At 40.3% G+C, this 27,750-nt stretch overlaps 2 protein-coding genes across 2 annotated transcripts in view; one reads left to right on the top strand and one right to left on the bottom strand.

Annotated features, from left to right (window-relative positions):
- Nucleotides 1-667: 667 nt before the first annotated feature.
- LOC140940856 (enoyl-CoA delta isomerase 1, mitochondrial-like) lies at nucleotides 668-6,796 on the top strand. Its single transcript, XM_073389826.1, has 7 exons — nucleotides 668-740; nucleotides 2,789-2,982; nucleotides 3,952-4,104; nucleotides 4,639-4,734; nucleotides 5,414-5,433; nucleotides 6,044-6,222; nucleotides 6,585-6,796. The coding sequence occupies exons 1-7, from the start codon at nucleotides 695-697 to the stop codon at nucleotides 6,746-6,748; spliced, it is 852 nt and encodes a 283-aa protein (XP_073245927.1). The 5' UTR covers nucleotides 668-694; the 3' UTR covers nucleotides 6,749-6,796.
- Nucleotides 6,797-8,195: 1,399 nt separating this feature from the next.
- LOC140941817 (uncharacterized) overlaps nucleotides 8,196-27,750 on the bottom strand; it is a 71,522-nt gene continuing 51,967 nt past the window's right edge. The window contains exons 15-25 of the mRNA XM_073390828.1: nucleotides 26,647-26,747; nucleotides 26,353-26,557; nucleotides 25,386-25,529; nucleotides 24,894-25,139; nucleotides 22,404-23,039; nucleotides 20,201-20,425; nucleotides 18,135-18,318; nucleotides 16,244-17,463; nucleotides 15,030-15,201; nucleotides 13,885-14,115; nucleotides 8,196-12,844 (exon numbers count right to left, since the gene is read on the bottom strand). Of these exons, the coding sequence (XP_073246929.1) occupies nucleotides 9,915-12,844; nucleotides 13,885-14,115; nucleotides 15,030-15,201; nucleotides 16,244-17,463; nucleotides 18,135-18,318; nucleotides 20,201-20,425; nucleotides 22,404-23,039; nucleotides 24,894-25,139; nucleotides 25,386-25,529; nucleotides 26,353-26,557; nucleotides 26,647-26,747 (6,294 nt within the window). The 3' untranslated portion in view covers nucleotides 8,196-9,914. The remainder of the gene's footprint in view (nucleotides 12,845-13,884; nucleotides 14,116-15,029; nucleotides 15,202-16,243; nucleotides 17,464-18,134; nucleotides 18,319-20,200; nucleotides 20,426-22,403; nucleotides 23,040-24,893; nucleotides 25,140-25,385; nucleotides 25,530-26,352; nucleotides 26,558-26,646; nucleotides 26,748-27,750) is intronic.

The following is a 27,750-nucleotide window of genomic DNA, read 5'->3' as shown; positions in this document are numbered from 1 at the left end:
TGCTGGACACCGGAAATGCGAAAGATTACCTCGAATTGCCACCCACAAATTTTTTGATTTTTACATTAAAAAAGTGACTGACGAACTTATTTGATTAGTTTCACAGTACAGGATTGTTTTTTTTTTATTTTGTTTTGTTTGTATAGAGCTTTTTTCACTCATCTGATTTCTTCAAATATGAGTTGCAATCTATGTTTATGGTACTATGATCAATTGGTTCACTTTGATAAAAAAATTAATGCAAACGTTTATCTTCATAGTCTCTGGAAGTATTATAAACGCTTCCACCGTTCATTTGAATGGCATTTGACACCTCATATGACGTTATATATCGAAATCTGTATTAGGCAGACACCCTGTATTAAGCGGACACTACAGCATTCCCCGAGGGTGTCTGCTTATTAAATACAGGTTTCACTTATCAATCTTTTGCTGCCCTTGAAGTGAAGTGTACACGACACTTGCATTCCCTCCCGATCCACTTGCTTATTTCCGTTAATATTTCCGCTCATCTACTTTGAACTGTCGATGACTTGAACTCCCGATAACTCAAACTTTTCTCGATTTCTGGAGTCGACAATTCTTGTACCTTGTTTTGTTGACTGCGGTTATTGCCGCGGTCAAAATTAATCAGGTAACCAGGCAAAGTAGAGTCCAGTCCCCAAGCGTCCTTTACGAACAGCAAGTGGAAGGGATGGCCGCGTTGTCGAGATTTCGTGAAGTTCTCTCTAAAGGCAAAGGTAAACCACTCAAGTATTGCACTTTTTTAATATCAATGATCTTTTCTATGGCTTCAGAAGTTATTTATTAATCGTATCCCTTTTCTTTTTTCGAAAAATGTTCGCCCCAAACCTCTCTGACAAGACAACAGTCACGTTTTGTAATTTAATATGCTCATACAAACTTGCACAGACCGATTGACCATACTGAAATTTGTAAGTCTCAAAAGTTTGATAAAAAATTGGCCTTAAACTGCCCTAAATTTGAGCTCCCAAATGTTTAAAGAAACGTACAAATGTATACAGAGGGGGGTGGGGGAGGGGGCATATTTGCCCCTACCATAAATGTCTTTGAAATATATGAATATTGGTAAGTTTGAATACTCACATCTCTGAATGTTTGCAACATGAAACTTAATTGGCAGTTTCAGTGTGTTCACTTTGATAATCCGACCAATGGAGAAGGTCTTTGCAGGAACATTCTGTGTGACTTCAGTAGAAAGGTCTTGCACTGATAAAAAGGGAGTTTGAGCAAACACCTTTTTGAGTGACACGTGTCAACCAGAAGTGAGTTGAAGCCTTTTCCCTTTTAGTATGACATGATGCTACCAAATTTGTATTCAACAACAACAACAAATTTTATTTTTACATGAAAAGCGATTAATTACAAGTACGGACTACCTGCAAATATTCCCAAGTGTCTTTTTCTCATAGAGATGATTTGGCCTGAAACTTTGCTCAAAATCATGCCCCAAGATTGCAAAAAGTCCACTTCCAGTTGATGAGCGTCGCTCAAAAATGTTGTTGCTCAAACTCTTTGATATCATTCCTTTTGTGGGGGAGGTGTTCGCTGCTATTGGCAGAGGTGGAAGCTTTGATCAGAAAACATTGTTTGAAGTAACTTACAGGAGTTTCAACTGAAGTATGATTAGTTATACCTGACTGCATGGAGGTAAACTCCAGATAGACAATGTCCAGCAATGAGAGACAGTTATTTGCAGTTGATCTGCTATAACATGCTGCGTATGGTGTTTTATTGACAAGGGGAGAGGAAGGGGAGAGGTCACCAGCACCTGAGGACCCCTCACATTACAGAATTCTGTCTATTGATCTTCGTCGACGGTAAAATTGCGGTTCCCATGACTATTTGTGCGCTCACAGAGGATTGCTGAGGCATTTCGTGTCCTTTGACTCTCTCAGTGAAGTGTTAGCTTATTCGATTCCATGATGCAAAGTTAACTTTAATAGCAAATCGATAATTCAAAGCTTTTGTGATACTCTCCTTTTATTAGGAAATGCAATCGCTCAAATTGTTAAATGACTTTATAAAATATTTTAAGGATTTAAGCCAGCAGAATGTATAGAATCCCAGAAAAACAAAATAAGGTAAAGTTGAATGGTTTTGAATTGCACTAGAAGTTGTTTTCACCAGTATGCAAATTACTGGTACCTGTTGTTTCCATCAAACTAAAATATCCTGGCTCTTTTACGACTTTTTGATTTGCTTTGTTTCATTTTATATTTTTTTGTGAAAGCATAATTCTTTCATGTGAATTTATGCTTTCAAAAGGAAAACAACTTTGAGGAAACACAGCGATACATGTCTATTTCACTTCACTTGCTCTCATATACAAATTACCCTAAATCATTCAGCGGATTTGGGTTTGACCTCACCAACCTGTTGTAGGTTGTTTTATTGTGTGTGCACAACCTCCCACAACCATTTCTCATATTAAAACTCCAAAATTGTCGTAGCCCTTAAATGTACATGTATATAACTGGAATCTCCAGTAAATTTTACAGCCACCTCTTATAAGCAACTTGAACCACTTTCTAACCTTTTTTCGTGTATTCCATTGTTTTTAAACTCTTTAAGTCGCTGCTCAGTGCATAGACTGATCTCTTTGTTCACTGTATTTATACTACACTACTCGGCCTATAAGATACAAAGAACTTTTTTTAAAGTGACAACATCCTCTATATATTTGCAAGGCAAATCTGCCCAGGCGGCCTTAAGGAGGTATTCATTGTGTGAAGCAAATTACCTTTTTAATTGGTTTTGTTTGCAGTACTACGCCTGGGCTGTCATCATGTGAGGAGAATGTCATCACTTGTAAGTGTTGAAAAACAAGGGAAAGTCGCTGTCCTAGAGCTGAACAGAAAGCCAGTTAACAGCTTTAGTTTAGAGTTTTTACAGGAAATAAATGAAAATTTGGATCAAATGGAAAATGATCAAGACTGCTGTGGAATTATGATCACCTCTGTAAGTAACATTTAGTCAAATAACAAGCCAATTAGTAATTTAGGTAGTATACATGTAATCAAGTAAAGTTTATGTAATGCTATAGATAGCAATGACACTCATAAGGTGATTAAACTTGATGACAAAGAGTCTCTCCAACCTGATATATACCTCTAGATTGTCGTAGTTAAAATTTTTCTCCTTTGTGACATTTTGAGGTGAGTGAAAAGGATGCTCTATTCTCTGATTAATGATGCAGTTCATTTCGCTAATAGTAAATATGTTAACACAGTCATAATGGTGAAAAGGGGGAAACAGTGCCCCATGGCATGGCAAGCAATTTCCATCATCAGGGTTTACAATGTATTTCCATGGTGCTACAGTATTTTTGAAGATCTGTGCCAGATCCGACAAGTCAGGCAGGTTCAAAACTTAAATTGTTACAACGTCTATTTTACTCCTCATGGTACTTACAAGCTGAAACCTCCAGCCAGTGTGCCAGCACTTGCTTCTTAAGAAAACATGACAAAATTTTCATGTAAAGAGTTTGGAAATAATTTCAGTCATAAGCTATAAAGCTTGGGGAAGTTGGTGGAGAGTGGCCACCAGCTGCACGTACATAGCACTTTATAGAGCCTTTGTCAGGGTGGTGGACAAAACACTGACCCCCAGTCCTTGGACTGCCCATATGGACTACCCATATGGACTACCTGCCCCTAAGCATGGACTACACCACTGAAGTTTATTCATTAGTGTTAGGAAACTGCGTGGATCAAGTTTCAGGTCAATTTTCCCAGTATAATGATCCTGGTGAAACCAGATTCACTCATTGTCCTCACCAGCTTTAATCACTATAAAATGTCAGTGGCATTAAAAAGTCCATTTTAGGGTAGTCCATATGAGTAGTCCATGGGGGTAGTTCGGCATGGACTGAGTTTCAGTGTTTTTTTCAACACCCTTTGTCAGTGACATATATCAATATTTAATCAGGGCCTTCCCAAAGTATTCTCTGCTGGCCTTGATCTTGTGAAAGAAGTTTACAAGCCTTCTAGTGAGAAGCAGCTTTCAACTTTTTGGCAAGCTTTTCAGGAGATGTGGCTTCGCGTGTATGGCTCAAGACTACTCACTGTTGCTGCAATAAATGTAAGTGTATCTCATAGACATTATTTAGTTTAATCGGGAAATTAACTCTCTTAAGAACAGCCATTTTTTTCCTGTTACGTCCAGTTTACATTTGCGCTTTTAAGTAACATGGCCTTTGAGTGCAAGCAAGAGGCTATATAGCAGTAACTTTGTTTTGGTAAAAAGCCTTGGCATTTTAAACGCATAATGTGATGATGCTTTTCATCGAAAATCAGTCACATTCCAAACAAAGCGGGGCCATTTCCAGTATTAAAGGGCAAGCAAAAACAGTATACAACTGTAAAAATGGTCTATTGACTATAGAAGAAAAAGTCACTCTCGCGTATTATAAGTCATTATGGTTCTTGATCAACGCTCTATGATGTAGTCTACAAAAGCTGTTAGAACTGTATGTGATATTGTTATTTACTGCCTACTTATTATTGTTATTTTTTTCTTTACCCTTGTTGTATTTTGAATTCACTTGTATGACATTAGGACAAGGAAAAAAAAATAAAAGAGAAGTGGATAATTGTGGAATTTCTCTTTTGATAGGGACATGCATTAGCAGGGGGGTGTGTTTTGAGTTTAGCATGTGATTACCGTATCATGGCTGAAGGACCCACAATTGGACTAGTGGAGACAGAAGCAGTGAGTTTTACACAAACTAATGGCTTAGTTTAATGTGTAGAATAACTTGTACTGAGGCTTATTTTAGCATCACCCCATGTAAGGGAATTTGAACTCCGAAATCTGGGAACGTTTTGCTTGTGGAGTCCGGAATCCTGGGCTTTGGAATCTGGAATACAGCTCATTCAATCTGGAATCCCACGGAAAATTGGAATCCAGAATTATCCAATTTTACCTTTCAAAGACTGGAATCAAGTATCTGGAATCCAGAATCCATGATTTGAAATGCAGAATCCAAGGCTGTCTTGGATTGCCTTACATTGGTCAATTTAGCAGTTATGTTATCTAACATGAGTTTTATCACCTGGTTTGTAACATGTGTGAGACATAAAGTGTTGTCCTTGACTTTATACTTCTGGACTGATATCATGTTATTTATTTATTTATTTTTCAATTTCTTAATCTTTTTATTTGATTGATTTTATTGATATATCTTAGTCGTTAATCTTATCTTTTTTTTTTTCATTTGTTATTTACTCGTTTACTAACTTCTGTCTGCCTGTGGGAAAACCAGGCTGGAGGAGCTAACATATTACTCCCGCCACAGCTGAAAGTTATAGCCTGCTAGTGGCCAAAAATTTTAACGAATTGTCACAATACTTTTTTTATACTTTATTCAACTTTTTGTTTTCTATTTTAGGGTGTTCCGCCACCTTTCTGGTAAGTTTTTCAGTAATAGCCAGTACACACTAGTGAAGCCGTTTTCTAGTCAACATCTAGCGAAAAAGAAAAATTGTTTTTGCGAAAACTCTGAGGATCATGAAATTATTTCGAAGGAAGTACAAGTGAGAAGTTGAGTAAGATTTTCATCGGAATCTTCTGGTTGAAGTGACATGATTTTTTGCATTTTCTCTGACCCATTTGAAAGAATCGCACAGATTTGAGTATTGTTTGCAAGGTCTCACCCCTCTGCACAAGTCAGGTTTTCAAAGTTTCCCATGGGCGTTAAAAATTGATGACGTCACAAGTGGTAGAAGGGTGTGGTCCAGGGGTGCATGTGTTGATATTTTATGAAGACTAAATAAACAAAAGTGGAATTTTATTAGCTTCTTTAAGCTCCAAGTTTTCTCCAAAACCCAACGATTGTTGAGGTATTGAACAGATCTAAATTAGTGAGTGGAGGAAAATTTTGAAGGTTTTCATTGATCTTGTGTTTTGTGTTTTATCAAAGCTTGTAGCCAGTAGTCTACTTTTTGTTCTTAAAATTGTTAAAATTGTCTAGCTTGTTTATTAAACCGTACTTATTATTTATTTATTTACTTATTTTTAGGGTTTTTAACAATCTTGCAGCTGTTGTTGGCAAAGGAGCTGCTGAAAAGGCGATTTTAAGCAGTAAGCGATACACTGCTAAAGAAGCCTTAGCTATTGGAATGGTGGACAAAGTTGTTCCGAAAGAGAAGCTGATAGATGAAGCCAAATCGCAACTGAATGAATTGACAGTGTTTTCTGGTGAGAAATGTTCTTAAAACAGTTTAAAGTAAAAGCAAGCGAAACGATTTTATTGCACAAAAATATGACCTAAGACTTAAATTGCCTTTTTTTCCAGCGTGCCACCATTTTGAATAGTTACATGAAGTTTTTAAGGTGTGGTTTACAGCATTCGATACAATATAATGTTGCCGGATTTTTAACTAAAGAAGCAATCGAAAAAGAGCAGCAGGCGAGAAATTTAAAAGCAAAAATAGGCGATAGTCCCGATATTTGTATGGAGTTTGTGTTATACGACTTCGTGAATTTTTTTTCCACTGTCCTCTTTACTCGCGGAAATAGCATATTCCTTCTACTGTTCTTCATTAATTTTCTTCATGCAGGGAGGACTATGCAACTGACTAAGATGGTCATGCGTAAAGATGACGTGGAGGCTTTGGAAAACAGGCGCGAAGAGGACATCAAAGAGTTTGTTGACTCCATAATGGACGAAGAAGTCCAAAAAGCAATAGGCCTTCAAGTTGAAAAGTTGCATAAAAAAACGTAAATTATGTCCTGTAAGGGCCTGAGGAAGCTCTATGAAATTAAGTCATGGTGTAGGCCACGTATTTCCCCTTTGCTAGACTGCGGAACAGTCTGTACTTTTGTGTAGGCCTTCCATACCTTAAGGGTGGTTTAGACGCAAGACGTAAGCCGGCATTAGCTAGAGCTTTGTCTATAAACCAATGCCACGCAAATAAAAGCACTCCAGGATCTATGTTCGTACTCATAATACTAAGTGCAAACACAAGCAATAAAATCATAGAATTTTTCATAAAACTCCACGTTTCCTGCCTTGTCGGGTTCATAGTAGAGCTTCCGCACACGAAATGCGCGCTGTAAACAGGGGCACGCAACGACAATTTTCGGAAAATATCTGTTCGGAAGACGATTTGAGATCTAGAATTTTGGGAACATTTGTTGTAAAATTTATGCTTGCCTGCCTCTCCTAGGATTTTCGAACATCTAAATAATGGTATAATTGCCTATTTAAAACGGATTTTACCCTAAAAAGGACACCTAGAATTTTCGGGAGCCTTTTTGCTGGCTGAAATTTTCGAAGAGGTAAGTTTTGATCGCTATAATTTTCGGATCACTAGACTTTCAGCAAGGAAATCCGAACAGATGAAAAATTTTTAGGGGAGGAAAATATACCTATATCTACCGTTTAAATACTAAAATACGTTTAACAATGCTATGTTTAAGTGGTTTGAACTATATTCTCGTTGGGTGCCCCTGAGCAAAGTCCCATTGCATTGCTAAAAACATCATTAGAAACCATTCCGTCCGTCTCTGTAGACTCTGGGGGAAGGGGAGGGGAGATTCGATAAGGGAGGGAAAGGAAGTTATATAAATTCAGCTTGCCTTTTCCTTTGCGGAAAGTTAGCCAGTCTAGAGGCAACCAATGCAGTGGCTCCGGTAAAAAAATCTTGCAGTTTCTTGTGTCTAACGTAGGACAAAAAACTTTTAAAAGTACTTTCGAGGGCTTTGCTTTTAGCATGGTCAAGCTCTGCGACCGATCCTGTCTCAAATCGGTCACAAATTTGCGTAAAAAACCCTGCGAGAAGAGGTTAGTCTTTCGTGGTATGTTCTTGCGAACATCACAGTATATATCACGAAAAGAGAGCCTCTATTAGTACATTTTCAGCATTTCAAAGGTATCGAAATTTGAAATCTAGTTAGCCATCCAAAAATTAACGAGAATTCCATGCAAAGTGTCGGCTGCCCCGGTTCAGTTCGTTTCGACGAAGCTTAAGCTATTACGGCGACGACGGCGGTGAGAATGTCACTGAAAAATGTGCTTGCCTTTAACTTTCCTAATTTTAAAGCAATTAAAACAAGATAGACTCGCGTAAATATATTTTCTATTTAAGTTTAATTACTCTAATAATAACTGTTTCTACAATGTCTTGCGAAATCTTCTTTTCTACGTAAGTTATGAAACTTACGGTTTTGGCCAAAGATCTGATTTTTGTCGTAATAACGTTTCTACATTTAAGTGATCTCTGTTATCATTACACTAGACATATTTTGACCACATACATTTCTACAAAAGAAAAAACAGCTTCATATCGTTCCTTGATGGTACTTTCCACCGGACTCATTAACCAATGAGGTGCATATTAAAGCAACGACCGCCTCGCTTGATGATCTCAACTAAAGCTTCAGTAAAACAGGAAACAAAACGTGCAACTTGTTTTACAACATGCAGCTAAAACGAGTTGAAAAGCTTTGTTGCGCGTTTTACCACCCACGTTCAAAGATGTCTTCAACAAATCAGGTTGTTGCAAGTTGCGCGAATACTGACATTTGATGGTTAAGATTACGCGGGAGTTGCGTCACTTGCTGTCAAACAAGTTTTTTCGGGGAAGCAAAACGCGCAACATCAGTACAGGTTTTGTTTTAAAAAGTAGAACTACGTATTCCCTACTTTCTGCAACAAATTTTTGCAACCTGCAACAATCGAATTTGTTGCAGGACAGGTTTGAACGAAGCTAATAAAACGCGCAACGTCGCTATTCAACTCGTTTTGCAGCAATGTTTCAAAATAAGTTGCACGTTTTTGTTGCCCTTTTTACCCCACCTTGAGCCTAATTTTTTTGCAGCATACATGTATATTTGGGAAATTTTTAACGCGTACCTTGTTTCATATAAAGTTTTCTATAAGCTCCCAAAACAAACACCCCTTCAAAACACGGGCCTCTTTACAACGTTGATCAAGTCATGTGTACGACAACTGTTGAGTTCAAAATTAAGAAAATCAGCGTTTCAGAGGGTAAAAAAACACTGGCCTGTTCCAGGCTCCGAGATAGTGGTAAAAAGTCGTTCAGTAAAAAGAAATGCGAAAAACGCGCGGAGGCTGGGGAGAGACAGCCATTTTTCCCGCTGCCACTGCCCCCTTTCCCAAGTCGCGCGCGTCTTATTTTCGCTTTCTTACTTTTAAAACGTCCCCACTTCACTATTTGAGAGCCTGGCACAGGCTAAAAAATATGAACAGCCTCACCCATTTGCAAACAGTCGCAAATGTCCGCTCAGTGATATCGAGTGGATTATCGATCTTAAAGGGGAAGGTGTTGGTGTTAAACGAATATCCTGCCCGACTTATCTGTTTGCTAATCCGTCTATTTAAATTGATGGATTTTCTCTCTGAGACAGATGATTCAAATCTGATGAAAATGACCAATAGCTAACTCCAGAGTGTTTTTCATCGCCTTTTTAAATTCTAACTTTAACTCCCGTCAGTTTACAGTTGAAAGCTGACTTACCGCATACCCCATGCGCGTACCGCAAAAGCTGCTAGAAAACTGGTGCTTGACAAATTTCTAATATACGTGTCAGCTACCAATAAACTCCATTTGTGATGTTTTCAGCGGGGAAACATTCCCTTGGGAATCGGACGTCACATGAATTTCATTGGAGCAACGTTGCTCACAAGCAAATTCAGTCTGTCATAGCTGACGTAAAGCCTTTGTTTTGGTGCTACAATCAAGGAACGCTTGACTAGGTTAAGACAAAAGAAAACATTTTCCTTCGCGCGAACATCAACAGGCGTGAAGGCTAGTTAAATAACAATTAAAAAGAAGGAAAAAACACGAGATGTAATCCTTTAAAAAAACGCACACTATGTTTAAAGCCTTGAAAAGTTCTGCTTTATGTCACTTTAACAGTAATGATCATGCAACACTTTCCTTCCTTTCAACACTGGATTCTTCCAACGAAAACTTTCTTTCTTTTTGCTCCTCCCCTGTTCCATAACTCGTTTCGCCAGATTTAAACGAACTTGACCCGTCTTCCTCTTCCAAGACAAATTTTTTCTTTGCTTTGCCTTTTTTCTTCGTCTTTCTTAGCCCAGTCTGATCAGCGCTTTCCTTCCTTTCAGCACTGGATTCCTCCAACGAAAACTTTATTTCTTTTTGCTCCTCCCCTGATCCATAACTTGCTTCGCCAGATTTAAACAAACTTGACCCGTCTTCCTCTTCCAAGACCAATTTTTTCTTTGCTTTGCCTTTTTTCTTTATCTTTTTTAGCCCGGTTTGATCTTCGCAGCTAGAGCCCAACACTTCTTCAAACATTTCACTGAACTCGTTCGAATTTTTCTTTGTTTCTGTTTCCTCGTCGACGTCTCCCTTTGTCTTTTCTTCTCCTTTTTCTTCCATAGCGTCTTTTTTCTTTTTTCTCTTCTTCCTCATCTCACCCTCTTTCGGTCTCTCTTCTTCTGCGGCGGATATCTCTATGCTTTCCTTTCTGGATTCTCTTTCGACTTGTTCCTCGCTGCCATCCTCGCCGTTGTCTTCTTCTTTGGCTTTATCGGCTATGGTTTTCTTTTTCTTTTCCTTCTTTGCTACCTCACGTCCGCTCGTTTCTTTTTTATCACTTTCGCCAATAACCTCTAAATTCAGCGAAGCTGCGCTCTTCTTTTTCCTCTTAGTTCCTTCACCGTCTCTTGTTTCTCCTTGCAAGTTATCTTCGGCACCCACATCAACTCCATCTTGACCCTTTTTCTTTTTCTTTCCAGTTTTGTTTGGTTTTCTTTCGCCGTCTTCTACAGCACTTATATGGTCCTCTCTAACTTGCTTTCCTTTCTTCTTTACGCGTTTGTTTTGTTTCTCCTCTACTTCAGACGCAGTTTCCATTCCCATTTTGTTTTTAGCTTTCGCATTTTCTTCACCATCCATTCCCTCTGTCGTATTTTCGTATACGTCGTCGGGTTCTTTAGCGGTAAGACTTACGGTAACCCAAGCTTCTTTGATCGTCTTTTCTTCGACTGGCAATTCTGCAGTCTTCTTTCGCTTTTTCGTTTTCTTGTCTGCCAAGGAGGTTTCTGGATTACTGTCGCATCTCTGTGAAGTGAACGTATCTTCATATAAAATGCTGTCCAACTCCGCGTCTGTGGCGCACCGACTTTCTACATCGCGCTGTACGTCCTCAAGAATTGCCAACAGCTCATTGTCAGACACTCCCTGATCAGCAAATGAACTTTTCCTCCTGTTTTCCTCAACATGTTGTTCTAATTCCACTACAGTTTCTGGTCTCATATCAGTAATTAGTAGAGAGGGAGTCAACACTCTAGCTGCAGTTCCTGGAACTTTAGCTGACCTAGTTGATGAAGTACTGTATGTTGAAGTTGACGGGCGTCGGTCACTTTCGGCATTAGACTCAGTTTCCGATCTATTTTCGTCGTTACTCGATTGTTCATCGTCGCTTGTATTATCAAGGCCGTCGCTGCTATCATCACTGTCACTGTCGCTTTGGGAGGAGCTATCTTCACCATTGATTTTATCGAATACCAGATCCTCCACCATACGCTTTTGTCTATAGGACTGCAGCATTGCCTCCAATTCCTCTTCGCTACGTTCGCTAAGAAACCGTTCAAAAACAGGAATGGAATCACAGAGCTCATCTTCATAATAATCCCAGTCCACTTCCATTAACAACCGTATCAGGTTTTTCTTCTTTTCAGTGCATGTTTCGTTTTGGAACCACCGAGTTTTACGGAAGTCTTCAAATGTCATGTTTCTCATAAAATGCATGACATTATCGGCGTCGTCGACGATTTTGTCAAACTTGAGCTCCAGATCAGACTTTGGCTCTTTGTAGACGGGATGAATGGCGTGGCCTATTGTTTTGCCAATATTCTTCTTCAGGCGGTGAATCATAAAGTCTACTATTTCATAGTCGTTCGACTGCTTTTCTACATCACTCCGAACTTCAGTAAAAGTATCATTAATTATGGTGACAAACATGTTGATGAGGATAAACACCATTGACACTGTGTAGCTGTAGAAGAAGATGGGTCCAATGATACGATTGGCTTGGGACATTTCTTTCAATGCAAACTTACCGAGTAATGTGTCCATCAGAGAAGCACAGCTATCCAAGAACGTTCCAAAACCCTCCATGATCTGCCCAAAAACAAGGCATGCAAGGAGTGCGAATGCGAGAAACGCCAGGGCAAACATGATCATGAAAGATATCAACTGGGTGAAACATCGCTTTAGAACTTGCTGAAGCATTGACATTCGGCGGTTGAAACGCAGCAAACGAAACACTTTCAGGAACGAGAGGAAAACGATGATCCCGATTATGCACTTGAGCCACTCGTCTAGGAACGCAGTGTAATGGAAACTTACAAAGCTTGTTCCAAGATTATTATTCATTGCTTTTAACGCACTGTTGGTGAAAGCCAGCCTGGCAAAGTACAAGCCCACTGCAGTCAAGGAAAGACATGTCAGGAATATTTCCAGTACGCTCCACGGGTTCTTTAAATGTTCCTTCCCTTTCTTTACAAACTGTTTGATCTCCTTAAATACAAAATATATACAAAACAAGAGGTATACAATTTCGCAGGTCAAGACGAAGTACCTTTCACCACCGACGTACCGGAAGAGACGGAGCGTCAGAATGCTTGGGTAGGGCGTTAGACTTCCCGTTGGCAGTTGTTCAAATAACAGTGTCACCACACTGAACAAGTTTGTATTGGCATTGTAAATGGCAAACTCGGAGAAGATAGCTCGCGTGTAACGGTCAAGCCAATTAGTGTCGCTCAGGTTTTGGGTTACATTTAGGGCCTCGCTTTCGTTATTTGGTAATTCCTGGACAAAACCTGCAGTGAAATTGAACAAGCTTTAGCAACACTGAAGTGTACTTCATCAATTTATTTACGCGCCGTTTCTCAATATGTGAATATTAATATTAGTGTCGGATCTAAGATTGGAAGCCGCCTGCTCTCCCTCATAGTTTGTCCAAAAAGAAGGCAAAAAAAGTCAAGCCAGCACGATACCTCGTCTATGCCATAGAGCTCATCTTTGTTATTTTTAAGGTGTGGATTCGTCATTACCTCTTTATGGGTAACACACAGGAAAGAAAAAAAACCTTCCACACGTTTGCGTATCTTAGCACTTCTAGGAGACGATGTAATGGGGCTAGATTCTCTCGTACCTCCCATTTATATCTTTTTTTTTTTCTTACATATACCTTTGAAATTTCTTTGGTGAACAGAGACCATCATGGTTATGAGTGACGTCATACCTGGTTCTCACCAATCAAGTCAAGCAGTTTTTAAGCAATAAAGGGAGACTTTTGAACAATAAAAAAACAATTTTAGGTTTTTGATCGTAAAACGTTTAAGTGCCAAAACAGAAAATTTGTAAAATGTCACCCATGCATCTTTAATGACGTTACAGACACCTGCAACGCTGTATTAGATCCATGATGAGGGAGATTTAGCAATAATACAAGACGGTGACGGCAACGGGAACATAAAAGCAATCATTTTAATAAGAAAAACAACAATTTTGCACGTGCAGTACACTTTTCATAATAAGTACATTCTTTGCTGTCACTGCACGATCACAACGTGTTAGGGAGGACGTAAACACAAGACGATGAGTTTCCCTTTCTATTTCTAAACTTTAGTGCGATCCCCACTATACTACTGGCGTCACTGAACTATCGACTTCTTCTTCCGGATATCGCAAACGTCTTTCAAATTTGAAGAATTCGCCGTGAGATCTTAGGCAATCAGAAACGGATATATTTTGAATGAATAATAAACGAATATATTTTAAAAGTGACGTTTTGTGGCCGTCGCCATCTTCGATGCTAAAGCTCCCTAATTATCACACCATAAGAACCTTATCTTACCCCCGGCGCTGTATGTCGCCTTGTAACCCCAGTACGGATATGTGTTCAGTTGTGAGCCCGTCTGGTACATCCAAGGGTCTGGTTTACTGTTCGCAAGCAGGCTTTGATTTGATGTCATAGGTTTCACTTTCCAGCCAGGTAGATATGAGCCTCTGTCCTCTTCATCAATGCTATAGAAGTCATTGCACTCGTGGATGAAGTACAAAAAGTAACGTTTGAAAACGCAGGTATCTACAACAGAAATCAATATCCCGAGATGAAAACATTGCAAGACGATGGAGATTAAAAACCAGTATTTAATTTTAAGACTGAGTTGAAAAACACGGATGGGAAAACTTTTAGAAGATTAAAGTGGATTGCGATTGGGATTTTTGAGACCTGTCCAGTTAACAAACCGTTTCAAAATCTATATTTTTTAAATCTAACTGTAGATATTAAGATGTATACTGTCCAATCTCGTTCCCAGGTTCTCTATCCCATCTCTCACGCTCCGTAGGGACGGGTAGGAGGGATCCCTGGGAACGAGGTTGGTATACTGTCTTGTTTCTCAAGAGGCTGAGGTTTTCTTGTTTATAAGTAATTTCTTAACAAGATAAATAAGACTGCATTTTTTTTAACTCATCCCCTTTAACAGCAAGGGCTTCCATATTAGATACCATCCGCCAAATGAAACTCGTTGGCAAAATGCACTGTACACAAGATAAGACATACAATTGGAGGAAAGGCCTTAAATCTTTCTCGCCATAAGAAGAGAGACCTTGGAGGTAGGATGTTCTTAATGTGTAGGTGGCGTGGTTGGACGTTTAGAGCACTGGACTTGAAATTGGGAGGCGCTTAGTTCAAGCCTCGCCCTAACCACTCGCTGTATTTGTTCAGTACTCTCCATGTTAATCTCGAGTCCTAATCTCCGGCTACGCTTGTAAATAGCTAACCAGTTTGCCTCCGGCCAGTTCACGGGGATTTTAACCCTCTCGAGTTTGCTTTAATTTATTTGTCTGAGGTATTTTCTTGGTCCCACTGGCACATATAGTGCAATATCTGAACTATAAATACTGCCGTGGGTAAATAGGAGAATCTGCTTTTAACCCCCATGGTCATCTTTTTTTTTTTTGGTATAAAAAGTAAATCAAATCACATGTCCATACCTTTCTTGATTCTGAGTTGCCTGAGTCGAACCACACCTAAAAGGAAGGCCGTTGGAGTATCTGCAAGGAATCTTCTGTCATAATCTTTTTCGTTATTGTAGTAATAACGAGGCATCAGAGAAGGTATGAATATAGTTCTAATCCAAGTCCAGTAATGGCTAATCTCGTGCACCTGAAACAAATTGAATTAAACATATATACATTTATACATACAAATTGCCATTCAAGCATGATCGTGATCGTGATGTGATCGTTTTTCATCGTTCAGAAATTGCCCTCACTGATGAACTTCGAAACTAGAGCAAACCTTTAAAGGAAATTTTGTCCGAGAGATCTTTGAAACCAGTTTACGCGTATTTTATTTGTTGCCAAATTTTTACTTCCTTGAATTTTTGTTATAAATACTTTTGGATTGTTCTCAGCTTTGCTCCGTCAATAAGGCCTGCCAGCTCCGGCAGCCACAAAATGTCATTTGTAACAATATTGTTTATTTTACGTATACTAGCTGACTTTACTAACTAAGTGAGAACGTATTTAGCATGAAGTGCTACAGACGACAAAGTTTATATAACTCCTGATGGTGACATAATTACTACTCTTTTGCTACGAGATTATTGCAACGCGAAGGACCACCCATGTGCAGCAGTGAAAAGGCAACATCTACCTTCTTCCCAGTTTTTTTAAAGACCCTTAGGACAATTCCAGCTTCTGGTATCAAACCCACGAGCTCCCGCGGTGCAAAGGCTTAGGCTGTGTCTACAATTTACGGGATAACGTTTAGCTAGCGTTTTGTGTCGACAATAAAAGCTATCCAATATGGTATGAACAGCAAAGGCCTGGGACAAACCGTTTACACACATCAAAATCGCGTCGGAGCGGTTGGCCAAAAGGGTTTGGTGCACCTCCGGATCAATCCTAATCGCTACCCCCGAATATTTTCTTCCCTGTCAGTGGCTTCCAGTCCACGCTAGCTTATTCGCTCCAGCTCTAAGGAATGTCTGTTCACCACTGCACCAAAGAGCGGCACAGGACCTATCCTATGCGTGACTCTCCACTTTCAAGATCGGCGCGGCACGGCGCAGCGTCGCTACGTTACAGAAATGTGGTTGGAAATCACAGTTCTTATGTGTGAACAGAAGGCCTTTCCGTTATGGTTCTCGTGTTGGTCCAAAAGCTATTCGGTGTAGTGTGAACTGAGCCTTAGAAGCACTTACCTTTCCGTATGTAACGTTTTCCCCATGAACACTATCTTCAAATGTGTCCTTCATGTATTTAGTCACCTTGGAAGTTGTCAGATCTCGGTTGCCATAAGCGATTGTCAGGAGGACCAGTAGAAAGATAACATACCATGCAATTTCCCGAATGATGGATTCCATTTGTCTTTCTTTCATTCTTAACTTGCGCGCTATCTCTAGCTTAGCCTCGTCTGGAGGTTTATCATTTATCAGTTGCTTGATGGTTTGTTGCGTTTCGGGATCGAGATCCTCAGTGTTTTTCTGCAGCCACTCCTCATCGTTCGCGAGGGTGTTTGCGTCCGCAAACGACTCTTGCTCGGCCTTTTTCGGGTCCTTTATAAGAAGGGCGAACAGGGTTGCCATGATGAACACTTTAATAGGCTGTGTAAAGAGCACGTCTTGTATGAAAGATATCGTTATTGATGAAAGCCACTGTGCAGATTTTTCTGGTCCAAACTCCATTCCATACAAGATCACAAATGACGCTGATGTACAAGTGGCGAAAAATGCGATGACGTATGCTACGTACACGAACCAGTGTGGTAAAGAAAACTTCTTTGGACTCTTTTTCTTTTCCTCCCCGGCCTCGATATCAACATCTTCGCCTTCACTGTGTCCTAACTTCACTTCATATTGGCTTGCCTTAGGTTTGGCTTTTCGGAATATGGTCACAATGATTAGATTTGCTGGAAAGACGATCATGCTGCTCATGATTCCAATGGAAACCTGCCGGATGGAAAAACTAAATCCCATTATTCTGATGGCATGTTTAGGCGTTTCGTTTTCTCCCACTTTGTAAAACATAGCGTTAGCAATCAGCGTCGTCATGAGAATCGACAAACAGCAGGTCAAACGTTGCACGCGAGTAAAGTTACTTCGCGGCGGCCGAGCAACAACTGAAAACCAAATATGGCCGTCAGTTAGGTTTTTCCTCACTTCAGATGTGAACAGTACGTTAAACTTGGTCAGGTCTTTCTTGGAAGCAGGATACAGAATCCTCTCGATTTTGCCATCGCCTTCATCGACAGCCAACCAATCATCACAGACGAACCACCATCGTTGATCGGTCTGCAGATCCTGAATCATTACCCTGAGGAGATTCCACGAGGGGTAATTCCCACCGTTATTGTGCCATATCCGGATGTGCTTTAAGCTGCCGAGTGACTGGGGCACAGTGAGTAGAAAGGGATCCACAGAGCCTGAAAAGCGTAAGAAAGTTATCAATTGACTTACAGTCAACTCTCTCGACGTTAACAACATTTTATGAAGTTAAGAAATGATTCCTCGTCTCTACTTACGAATAAAACGGTGAAACCTCGGAAGGTATGCTCTCAAGTTGGGAAATTGAATATTCGCAACTGAGATCAGGGACTGACGAGATTAGGTACTTTGGGGTGCGCTTAACCTACTGGCAGGGGCGTAGCCAGGATTTTTCAAAGGCGGGGTCACAGAGGCTACTCGCCGCTGCTCTCCCTCGTGTATCAGCGGGCTCAGTCGTATTATCGCGCCACGAAGGCCCACATTAACTAACGACACGAGCCGTTGACGAAAATACCTTACATAAAAACAAATTTTAAAAAAGTGTGCTTTTCAACAATGGCTTTTACGGCCGAGATATTGTCATGGCGTTTTCGCCACCTGAATATTGTAGGTTGTTTGCTCAAAAGAAGGCCTACCAAGGGGGAGTCACGGGCACCCCAGGACCCCCCCCCCCCCCCAGCTACGCCCCTGACTGGGCTTTGGGAGACCCTAAGAGGAGCAAGATTTAAGATTCGACCTGTTGATGCTTGTTTATAGGGTTTTCTGAGCTCCATGCAAGTACTTCAAACATCGTTTAACTTAAGTTTAGATTTTACGAAAAAATACAAACCTGTTTTAAAATTTTTCCTGTTAGGGTCTTTCAAGACTCGCGGCTCGGTTTCTTCAAGACCTCCGGTTAACACAATTGACACTTCTGCGCTTGTTCCTGCACTGCGAATAAATCCTGTGTGGACGTGTATCTCATAACAGTACGTATCTCGAGAATCATTGTCTGGTAGGGGGGTGACTCCAGTCTTCAAGTATTCAAAAGACATAAAAGGAGAGAGATCGTGTTAAAAAAAAAAAAAAAATTATAAAAGCACAACCAGAGCTCGGTCAGGTGACTGATCTTCTACCCAAGATACCGTAAAATTCCGAAAATAAGCCCCTCCAAATATAAGCCACAGGGGGCTTGTACTTGCAAAACTGCGCTCAAATACAAAGTAAAACAAAGCAAAAACGGTAAATCTACTTCCAACTATAAGGCTAGCCCAGTCTACTTTGAAACGCAAATTTCCCTCCGTAGATAAGCCCCTCCGAATATAAGCCCCTCCAAAACTAAGCCCCTGAAAAAGGGCCTTTGAAAAATATAAGCCCCGGGGCATATTTTCGGAATTTTACGGTATGTTTTCTTCACATAAACGGGACCTAAATAACTCGCCATGAAAGCCGGCTACAGTAGATTATTGTTGCCATAATACCGACAGTTGTAGTTTATTGTCAGGAAAAGAAACGCAAAAGATAGACATTGTTCAAGATAACTGCTATTTTAGCACGCGCATGGGATAAACGTAATGTCAAATGGTTTGTTTAGCGCTTTAAAGACCACGTGACATACCTACATTTATTGCGCTTCCTAAAGAGAGGTTTTCAGCAGCGATATACAAAAGTGGGTAAATTAAAATCCATGATAATAAAACTCGCGATAGAAAGGGAAAATGTATAAAATTGTAAATAAAAGTTATGTAAAAAAAATATTTACAGTGTCTAAATGTTTTAAGTTCACTGTCGGTTTAGGGACTGTGCAATAATTATCAGGAGGGGGGCTGAAAAACTAGAGGGGGGGCAGTACATAAAACCGCTGCCAAGATAGGGGTGCTCAAAGTAAAATCACTTATTTGACGGAGGGGGGGCCTTAAGTTTTATTGGAAATGTAAATAAAATTAAACGCAATAAAAGATTCTCGATACAGGCATCATGATAGACTGTAACAAATATCAATACGGACAGCTGTTAAACGATTATTGAAAATATTCCATCAAAATGAAAAGCAAATTCACAACTGATCAATTTAACCCGTCTTCTAATTAATTGAGTTGATCCTATGTAAAGCAAAAATCATGAACTTGTTTTTCAGCTTCCCCCATAAAACAATGAGAATCAAACAGATCTCGTAGACAAGCCTTGTCGGTTGTTGATGTGAATAAAAGTAATGTTTCTTCATCGACTGAATCGATTTGCTGAATTCCATATATATCTGGCTCATAACAAAGTTCAACAGGCTCTCCTCCCAAGGATCTAAATATATGCAAGCTCTTTTTCGTCTGTTATTTGAAGCGTTCAATCTCCTGTTCTTTGATTTTTTTTCTCTGCTCCTTTCTCTTTCTGGCTTCAGAAGTTTTAGACTTTGAGCCAATGTGGTAAGCACCCTGGTACTTAGCAAATGCTTTGTCTAAATCTTCAATCAAGCGATCAACATCCTTCTCGATACTAGATGTTACATAATAACGTTTGTCATTATTGAAGCTGTGATGGCAGCTCAGTCCGGTTTTGAGTTTACCAGTGTGGTGGGAGGGGGGGGGGGGGGGGGGGGTGCGACGTTATTTTTAACATAACAGAGGGGGGCTAGAATTAATTTTTTTGGTTTTGGAGGGGGGTCACTGTCTACGTTTTTGCTAGAAAACTCTAGTTTTTCAGCCCCCCCCACCCACCCCCTCCTGATAATTATTGCACAGTCCCTTAAAGGCAGTTTAAAAAGTTTTTTCTTAAGAGCCTTTTTGCTGAAGGAATAGTTATTAGCGGCAGATCGAAGTTGCTTACTGTGGAAATGCGATTTATATTCAAGCAATTCTAAGGCAATTTTTAAGATAGCCGTCACCTGAAAATTGATCTATTGCTCTACCTATGACAGCCTACCTGGAGCGCATCCCTTTTATCTGCTCTTCTTGCAGGAATAAGACATATCAGGTAGAGGCCCAGGATCACACAGACAAAAATCCAGGCGTGTGGGCTATCCAGTAGCTGCTGCACACTTAGCTTGTCAAAGTTGATCTTGTTTGGTGGAACGAAGAAGCTGCTTCCGAATGTTGTAAGATGTGTTGTTAAGCACTCGGTAGACTTCAAATTAGTTTTAGGCCCCACCTTGCGGAATTTTAAACAAAAATTAATAAATCGACATCACTAATGATTCTAATATCTTAAAATCGTAGGTGTGTTCTTTGTTCAACGAGCAGTAATGCTATCTTAAAAACATTTACTCTAATTGCTTTGTGCGCAATACAAGATTTTAAGTCATCCACCTAGCGTGTGCGCCCGGTTCAGCTGCCGGTTCAAACGTTGAATTTGTGGCGAGTCTAAAATGCTACTATGCAAAATCTGTTGTTCTCGCTTACTAGCAGATTAAGCTGATAAAATCGCATTTCAATGATTCGTTGCCTTGGGTTTAGATTCACAGACATCAGAGACACATCAGCGGTAAAATTAGGAGGATTTTTCGGACATTTTGTCTCCGCACCAAATTCGGTGACCCCCATGCCAATTTTTACATTTCGGACATAGATAAGACATTCCATCAAAATATCAGGAAAATTTCAATAAACTGAAAACTGAAAATCGGTCACGTTAGAGGGCTTTCGAGTTGACGTCTGTGACAGTCGCAATGTGTTATTGCCCAGCATTCCAGGCAAACGTTCGCACAAATTATAGCAAAATGGTTACTGCTAATGATTAGGTAGCCAAACTGTAAAAAAAGCAACATTTATGTTGTGAAAATGAATAATCAGCAAGTCACGAGCGTGGGACAAAGAATACTAAACAGGTGATCATAGGTTCGAATCCTGTCGGGGAATCAGATTTTTCTCTGTCCCAAGCTCGTGACATGCTGATTATTCATTTACACATTTGTCTCACCAAGCTTAAAATTTACCATCTCTCATTCTTTCACCAACATTTATGTTGTAGATGTGAGCTGATTTGTTAACTACTTGGAGCAGAGTTAGTGCTAGCTCATGTGTAACGAAATAAAGACTAGGGCCTGGTTCAAGCGCTGTACATCGCATGCACAATACCTAAATTTTGGTTTGACCATAAGTATTAAGTTCGCCGTTGGCTCAATTGTCATTATTGTCGTTATTGTCAATTGTCGTTAAATTGTCATTTTTTTTAAGAGCACGCGACCGGTCGTTTTTCTCAGCTTCTTTACTAGGGAAATTAATTAAAATAAAGTTCGGTTCATTTGAAGGGCGTATTTGACCCGGATGAGTGGTTTGTCACGCTTTCTTCAGCCGTGAACAACGTTTCAGCCGACCAAAATATAATCAGCCGACCTTAAATAGTTTAAAAACTGCACTTCTCTAACCTGCGGGTAATAAGGCTCCTTATTTGGTAGTAAGTGGTGAGGAGCGTTGCGTGACGACACTAATAACGGCTGTGTAGTAGACTACTTATTTGGGGGAGTCGCGAGAAAGTCGTGCAAGAGCCACAAGTCGAAAAGGAGGCGTACGTGCGACGGGCTAGCTCTCACTCGCACGTTCTCTCGCCTCGCTCGCCATTATTGGAGAGCTGAGTCGTAGGCTGCACTTTACATGAACTGAGTTCGGCTCTTATGAGGTACAGCTTTTGAGCCTGGCCTAGGGACTCAGGAGGTAAAAATATTGACCCCAAGGACTCAGAAAATTAACAGTAATACCATGAAGCTCCAAAGGTATATTGCGCTAACTTAAACTTAACGCTAGAATTACCAAATTCAACCTTACAACCGAAAGCCTACTTTGAACACACATTGGGACTCCATTCGCAAAAAAAGCTGTTTCAAACACTGTCTAACGCGTATGAGTTACGCCATTGTTATATTTTACGCCTTAACTGTGTAACCGCGAAAGACTGTTTGGTTAGATACACTGTCCAACCTTGCGAAAACATATGAGTTACGCTATTTTTTATTGTCTCCCTGCATATTAAGACAATTTTTTCTTTATTTTTCCACTTAAAAATGATGTCATAACCACATCAAAACGTTGTTTAAAACGTTTTTCGCTGATTATTTTTTTATTCTAAAGTCTGTAATCAGATGGCGTATGATTTAGAAATAGGAATACTTGATAGTCCTCCTCAACCTTACCTTAAGCCCGTCTGTTGACCACACGTTCTTTTTTTCGTCATAGAACATACACTTGGACGTATACATGGAAAAATTGTAGGGTACAGTGTCATCAGATCCAATCTTCTTCCGCTCTTCCACAGGTAGAGAGTCATTTTTCGTATATCCCAGCATCACAAAATACTGACCAGTGGCAGTCCAGTTTAAATCATCATTGGACAAAAAAAGCTCACAACGAGAGAGGTTCGTTGAGTGATCAGTATAGCGCCCTCCTAAACGAAATGTTGCGTTGAAGTCGTAAACACCTTCCTCTGGTTTCGGTCTGCTTCCTTTTTTGATGTAAATCTGCACCGCAACACTGATGTTCCAAGCTACTTGAACAGTCACAGCAGATGCATTTTCTGTTAAATTAAATTCATGTATACTGTACTTATCAGAGCGCAGACTTCCTTCTTGCACCGGAGAATCTTTAGCGGTATTATTTCTTGGTAACATAACACTGATTTCCTCCTCCAGACCTTTCACTTTGCACTCAGCGCCATCAACGTCATCACTTCCGTCATCCTTTGACCCGGTAAACGACAAGCTTACAACTTTGTCTGTTACTTGACTTCCTCCCTCACCACCCGAGTATGGATTTTCGTTGGATACTAGGATCTGAGAAAAAAAAAGGTTCACCCAATAAAGTTTCTCGTTGTAAAAGCGTCCGACTTAAAATAGATGCTAACTGGTTTTTATTGACCATTGTTTGTCTTTTCTTTTCTTTTCTTTGTTTTGTTTTGTTTTGTTTTTTTCATTTGGAGGTCGACCATCGTACCTTTATTCCTGGTTTATAACAAAGGGAGGTCTATTTTCAGGTTTCCCTTGGCATGGAAACTGGGTACCTTCAACTTGACGTATCAAAGACAAAAGCCTCGCCGGGGGTCAAATCCCAGGGGTACTCTCATACGTTACAGGTGTGTGCCGCGGAATAGCGGAGCGCCCGCGCACGCGAAGCGAGGCGAGCGCAGCGCAGCCCCATAGCTTATAGAAAATAGAAACCTATTGACGCTAGAAAACTTGCTTATGACGTCAGCGTTCACCGTTCGGTTGCCCGTAAAGACCCTGGGGATAGAGGTAAAAAAGCCTCATTTGGGTAGGGATGGGAGTCTTAGACATATACTGTGCGTTTCGTTTTGGCGCAAAATTAACAATTTTCGGGGTAACAAAACGGAGGTGCTCGAGTAAATATCTAGATTGAAGTTTCTTGTGGTCGGCTAAAGAGAAACCTTTTGGAAATATAATTCTAAAGCTTTGCTTTTTGCTTGGTCACGCTTTTGGTCATACTCCAGGAACAACCTTATCTCCCCCCTGCCCGCTTAGTCAAAATTTTGACAGGTGAATTCATGCGTGAAAACTTATGCAGCATCTAGAAATTTGTTGGCCGACAGACGACTTGTCGACAACTGCAGAAGCCTCTTTTCATTTCAGTTAAGTTGTAAAATTATTTATTCTCTTTCCGTACTGCCGCCTCTTTTTCTCGAGGAAAGTGTCGCAAAGAGACTCATCGATGACTGCGTTTGTCTGTTAGTTCATGCAGGTTCTTACGGAGGACTACAGGGAAAAATCTTGAACATCTCAAATTTTTACTTATTCGTGTTCTTCCACTCGCCACTACCGCCATAAATAAATAAATTGAAATATAGCTGCTATCAAGATTCTTCTGTCATTCGAAGAGTTCCTGTTTTAGGTTTTGCAATTGATCCTTCTAACAGTGTTCCCGCTTTAAATTCTACAAACTACCTTGGAGGAAATGGATTCATGTAAAACTCTGAATTAGGCGTAAAAACATTGATAAAACTCCAGATGAAAAGCAGTATCCTTGTTTTGAAAGAGAATAAAAAACGCCTGATTCCAACAGTTCAGCTTTAATTTATTTTTTCTCAAATGACGTGCATTTTTTCTTCGGATTTGAGCCTAATAAAGTGTACGAAGTTTCAATTATCCGTTCCCTTCGAATAAAGCCGGGGATAAAGAACCTTCGCTGCACACAGTCCCCCAAATGGGTAGAAACTTTCGACGCAACGACTTCTGGGATCCGAGCGTTACATATGATTGGTTAATGCCGGCTTGCTTTGAATACCATCGACCAATAATAGCGACGTCAGCCCAAACGATCATAAAAACACTACACTCAAAGCTTGAACCTGTTTTCAGTGTCCCTTAATTGTCACAGGGATATGGGCATACTCGAGTTTTGAGCACCTTCGTTCCTAGTGATATGGGCATCACCTCTAGACCTACCCTTTACCCAAACCCAAATCGCTAAGGCGGGTAATATGAGAGGGGGATGCCCTGCATATCACCAGGGTTTTAGTAATGGGGTTGCCCAAAACGCGGAATGCCCATTTCACTGTAACACCCTTTCATCTTGGTGCCAAATAAACCTGGTCTCGAGGACATGACAGGGTAAGAAAGAGAAGAAGATAAAGTTTACAAAATAATGGTTTGAAGGGAATTGGCAAAACATACCATTCGATTAACACTTGAATTCTGATTGCCGCAGGCTGTAAAATTTACCGGCAAAATGACCTCACTTCTATCCAAAGCGATGGTTTTATTGCCCATGTCCTTTGCGTTATATCTCTCGACTCCCAGGGCTAAAGATTTCTTCTCAATAGTTATTTCTTTTTCTCCAGCAATCAAAGTGGTCAGCATAGCTGTTCCAACTGTTTTGATTGTACCGACAGCTGCTTGTGTGTTATTGCCATCTGAATCCTACAAACAAAATTTTGTGATCAGCTTTGGGGTCCGACCCTTTACATGTAACTTTTGAGGACGATGATATATATATATTTTTTATCATAGAGGAGCTCTCTTTTATTTTTTCGTCACAGACATCGCTCCCTCTATATTGGTATTTACTAATGACAGGCAAACGACAAAAAAGGTTATAAAGAATAAGTGTGTAGTAGTGGTAGTGGTAGTGGTAGTGGTAGGGATAGAAGTAGTAGCAGATCGTACTTTGTTTGATGAGTCGGTCAAAATGACGTTTATTGCTGTACCGACCACTGACTCTGAAGCACCCTGAATGTCTTTACTCGAGGCGGTCTTGGCTTGGCTTAGAATTGCGTTCCCCGCGCTCTTGATGAAAGAAGAAACTTTGTTCTGTTTGAAAAAGAAGCATCAAATATAAGCACACTGGAAAAGTACCAATCGTAAAGTTATAGTTAATTCGATAAAGTTCACTCCTGCCAAAAGAGGTTTGATCGTTCTTGCAGTTACTGTATTTACAGAAGGGTCAAGGTCTTTTGATGAGTTAATAGTAAGCCCAAAATTTAGACAAAGATTTCTCTCATAGAAATGCGCTAGTTGATTATGTTTTACTTTTACTAAGAGACCCATTTAAGAGAACATAAATTAATGGCCAAAGAAAGAACGTAAACACAATCGTGGTTAAATTTCAACGTTGTAAACTTGGGTACTCAAGCACTACCTAGCCATCGAACAACTAAGAATACAGACCTGTCAATTGGAACGACTAGCGTTCGCGTTCCACAATCAGTGTCAAAGCTAAAATCTGTTTTCAGTTGACGTCGTTCACCTGTGGTTGTTGACCTGATGTTGCAAACAGTGAAATCACGATGTTTTGTCTTTTATACCGCCCCCAGTCTCGTGAAAAACAGCAAAAAAAAAAAAGAGTTTTTGTGTAGGGGAACAAATCCAGTGCACACCAAATAAATCACAGAAAATCTCAACAGGTTTAATGACCACAATCCTATCAACAAGCACAAATAAGAAAAAGTAGAAATCCGAACAGCGACGGAGTCAAAAACGCTTCCGTTAGGTCTTTTTTCCTAACCAAGAGGTCTGCGAAAAAGACTCTAACCGAGGCTGCAACAAAACAATTTATATAGTAGTCACGAATGTTCTCAACGATCTCAACACTCTCCCCCCATTTATATGTTTCATTAACTTAAATGGAAGTCACTTTGTACATAAGCTGCAAAGGACGTTTGACAACATATCCATTTCCGCTTCTCAGCTTCAATCCGTGCAATACTCCATCTTTGCCAATAATCTTGTCCACGACTCGTCCAAACGTCCACAATACTTTATCCTTTGCTTCTCTTTTCAGTAACACCACTGATCCTCTATCTTGAATTTTTGCACTGCTTGCAGCGGCCTCACTCTTTCTTTTTCCAAGGGCATACACGTACTTTTTTAGAAACCTCTCTTGGAGCTGCTCCTTGCTTTTCCGGAAGAATTTCATTCGTCTTTTTACTTGTCTTCACCAGTTTCCTGAAAATCTTCCTTCAAGATTGGGCTTTGTTTTCCCCTCAGCAAGGTGTTTGGGATAAGCACTGGTTGCTCAAACTCTTCCCCCTGATAAAGAAAAGGATGGTTGTTCATGCAGTTCTCTAAGTCCAGCAAGGCATCTTCAAACTCTGGATAGGTCAGGAGGCTTTGGCCAAGGCGTTTTGAAAGAGCCCTCTTCATGATACCAATATGAAGCACGCAAAGAACCCTCCCCACCATGAGGCTTGGGCTATGTTAAACTTAGTCCGGTTTACGTTCAGCGCTCCAATGTAACTTGCAAGATTATGATCCTTCTTGAGGGTAGACAACCACTTCTCAGTGGCCGAAGACGTCCTTCTATTGTCACTTACAATGGTCTGAGGGCATCCACCCCTAGCAATAAACTCTTTTAAAGCTCTTTGAAATCCAATGGAAGAGAAATCACAACAGAGCTTAAGGTCCACCGCACAAGTACTAGCACACGTACATAGTGTAAAGTAAGATTTACCAGTTTTAGACTTCTTCACCTTGTAGTGAACTGGACCGGCAAAGTCAACTCCTGTTATTGCAAAATGATCAGACATTTTAACGCTAAAAGCTGGCAGGAATGCAGTTGAACACACGAGGCAGACACAGGTTTCTGCCAGTACTTGCTGAACCACCATAGATGTTAGGTGACTTTCTCGAGGTAAGTAGATGCGGTTGTTTTTGAAAATTACAAGGGCTTCAATATTATTTTCCCGATTGATTGACCAAGAAGCAATAGTACCATCCCTCCCATAGCAAGCGCTGCATTGTCGCGCGGACGCGGTCGCTAAGCTTGAATATTCACGTCGCGTAGTAATCCTGCCAGTTTGCGGTCAACGCGAAACGTAAAGGTCAACAGTGTTTGTTGATGAGCGAGCGATTATCGTGCGAACAAGAAGCCGGAGTACCCGTTACCTGCAGATTAGCCGATGGCAATTTAGAGCGGATTTGCTTCGCGTGGAGGCGCGTGGAGATGGTCCGTTTATTTTGTAGCCAGCCTTTAATTCTTCTTTAGTGGATAGTACCTACGATTGCAAAACTCAACAAAATGCCGCTTTAACCG

This window comes from Porites lutea, chromosome 6 (genome assembly GCF_958299795.1).
Source record: "Porites lutea chromosome 6, jaPorLute2.1, whole genome shotgun sequence".
NCBI lineage: Eukaryota > Metazoa > Cnidaria > Anthozoa > Scleractinia > Poritidae > Porites > Porites lutea.
This window is presented reverse-complemented; position numbering and strand designations above follow the sequence as displayed.

What these genes read in the sequence shown, in the direction of transcription:
- LOC140940856 (XM_073389826.1), top strand. Translation starts at nt 695, where the DNA reads ATGGCCGCGTTGTCGAGATTTCGTGAAGTTCTCTCTAAAGGCAAAG. An exon ending in GTGGAATTATGATCACCTCT is followed by an intron (nt 2,983 to 3,951) that starts GTAAGTAACATT and finishes ATATTTAATCAG; the next exon opens with GGCCTTCCCAAAGTATTCTC. An exon ending in GGTGTTCCGCCACCTTTCTG is followed by an intron (nt 5,434 to 6,043) that starts GTAAGTTTTTCA and finishes ACTTATTTTTAG; the next exon opens with GGTTTTTAACAATCTTGCAG.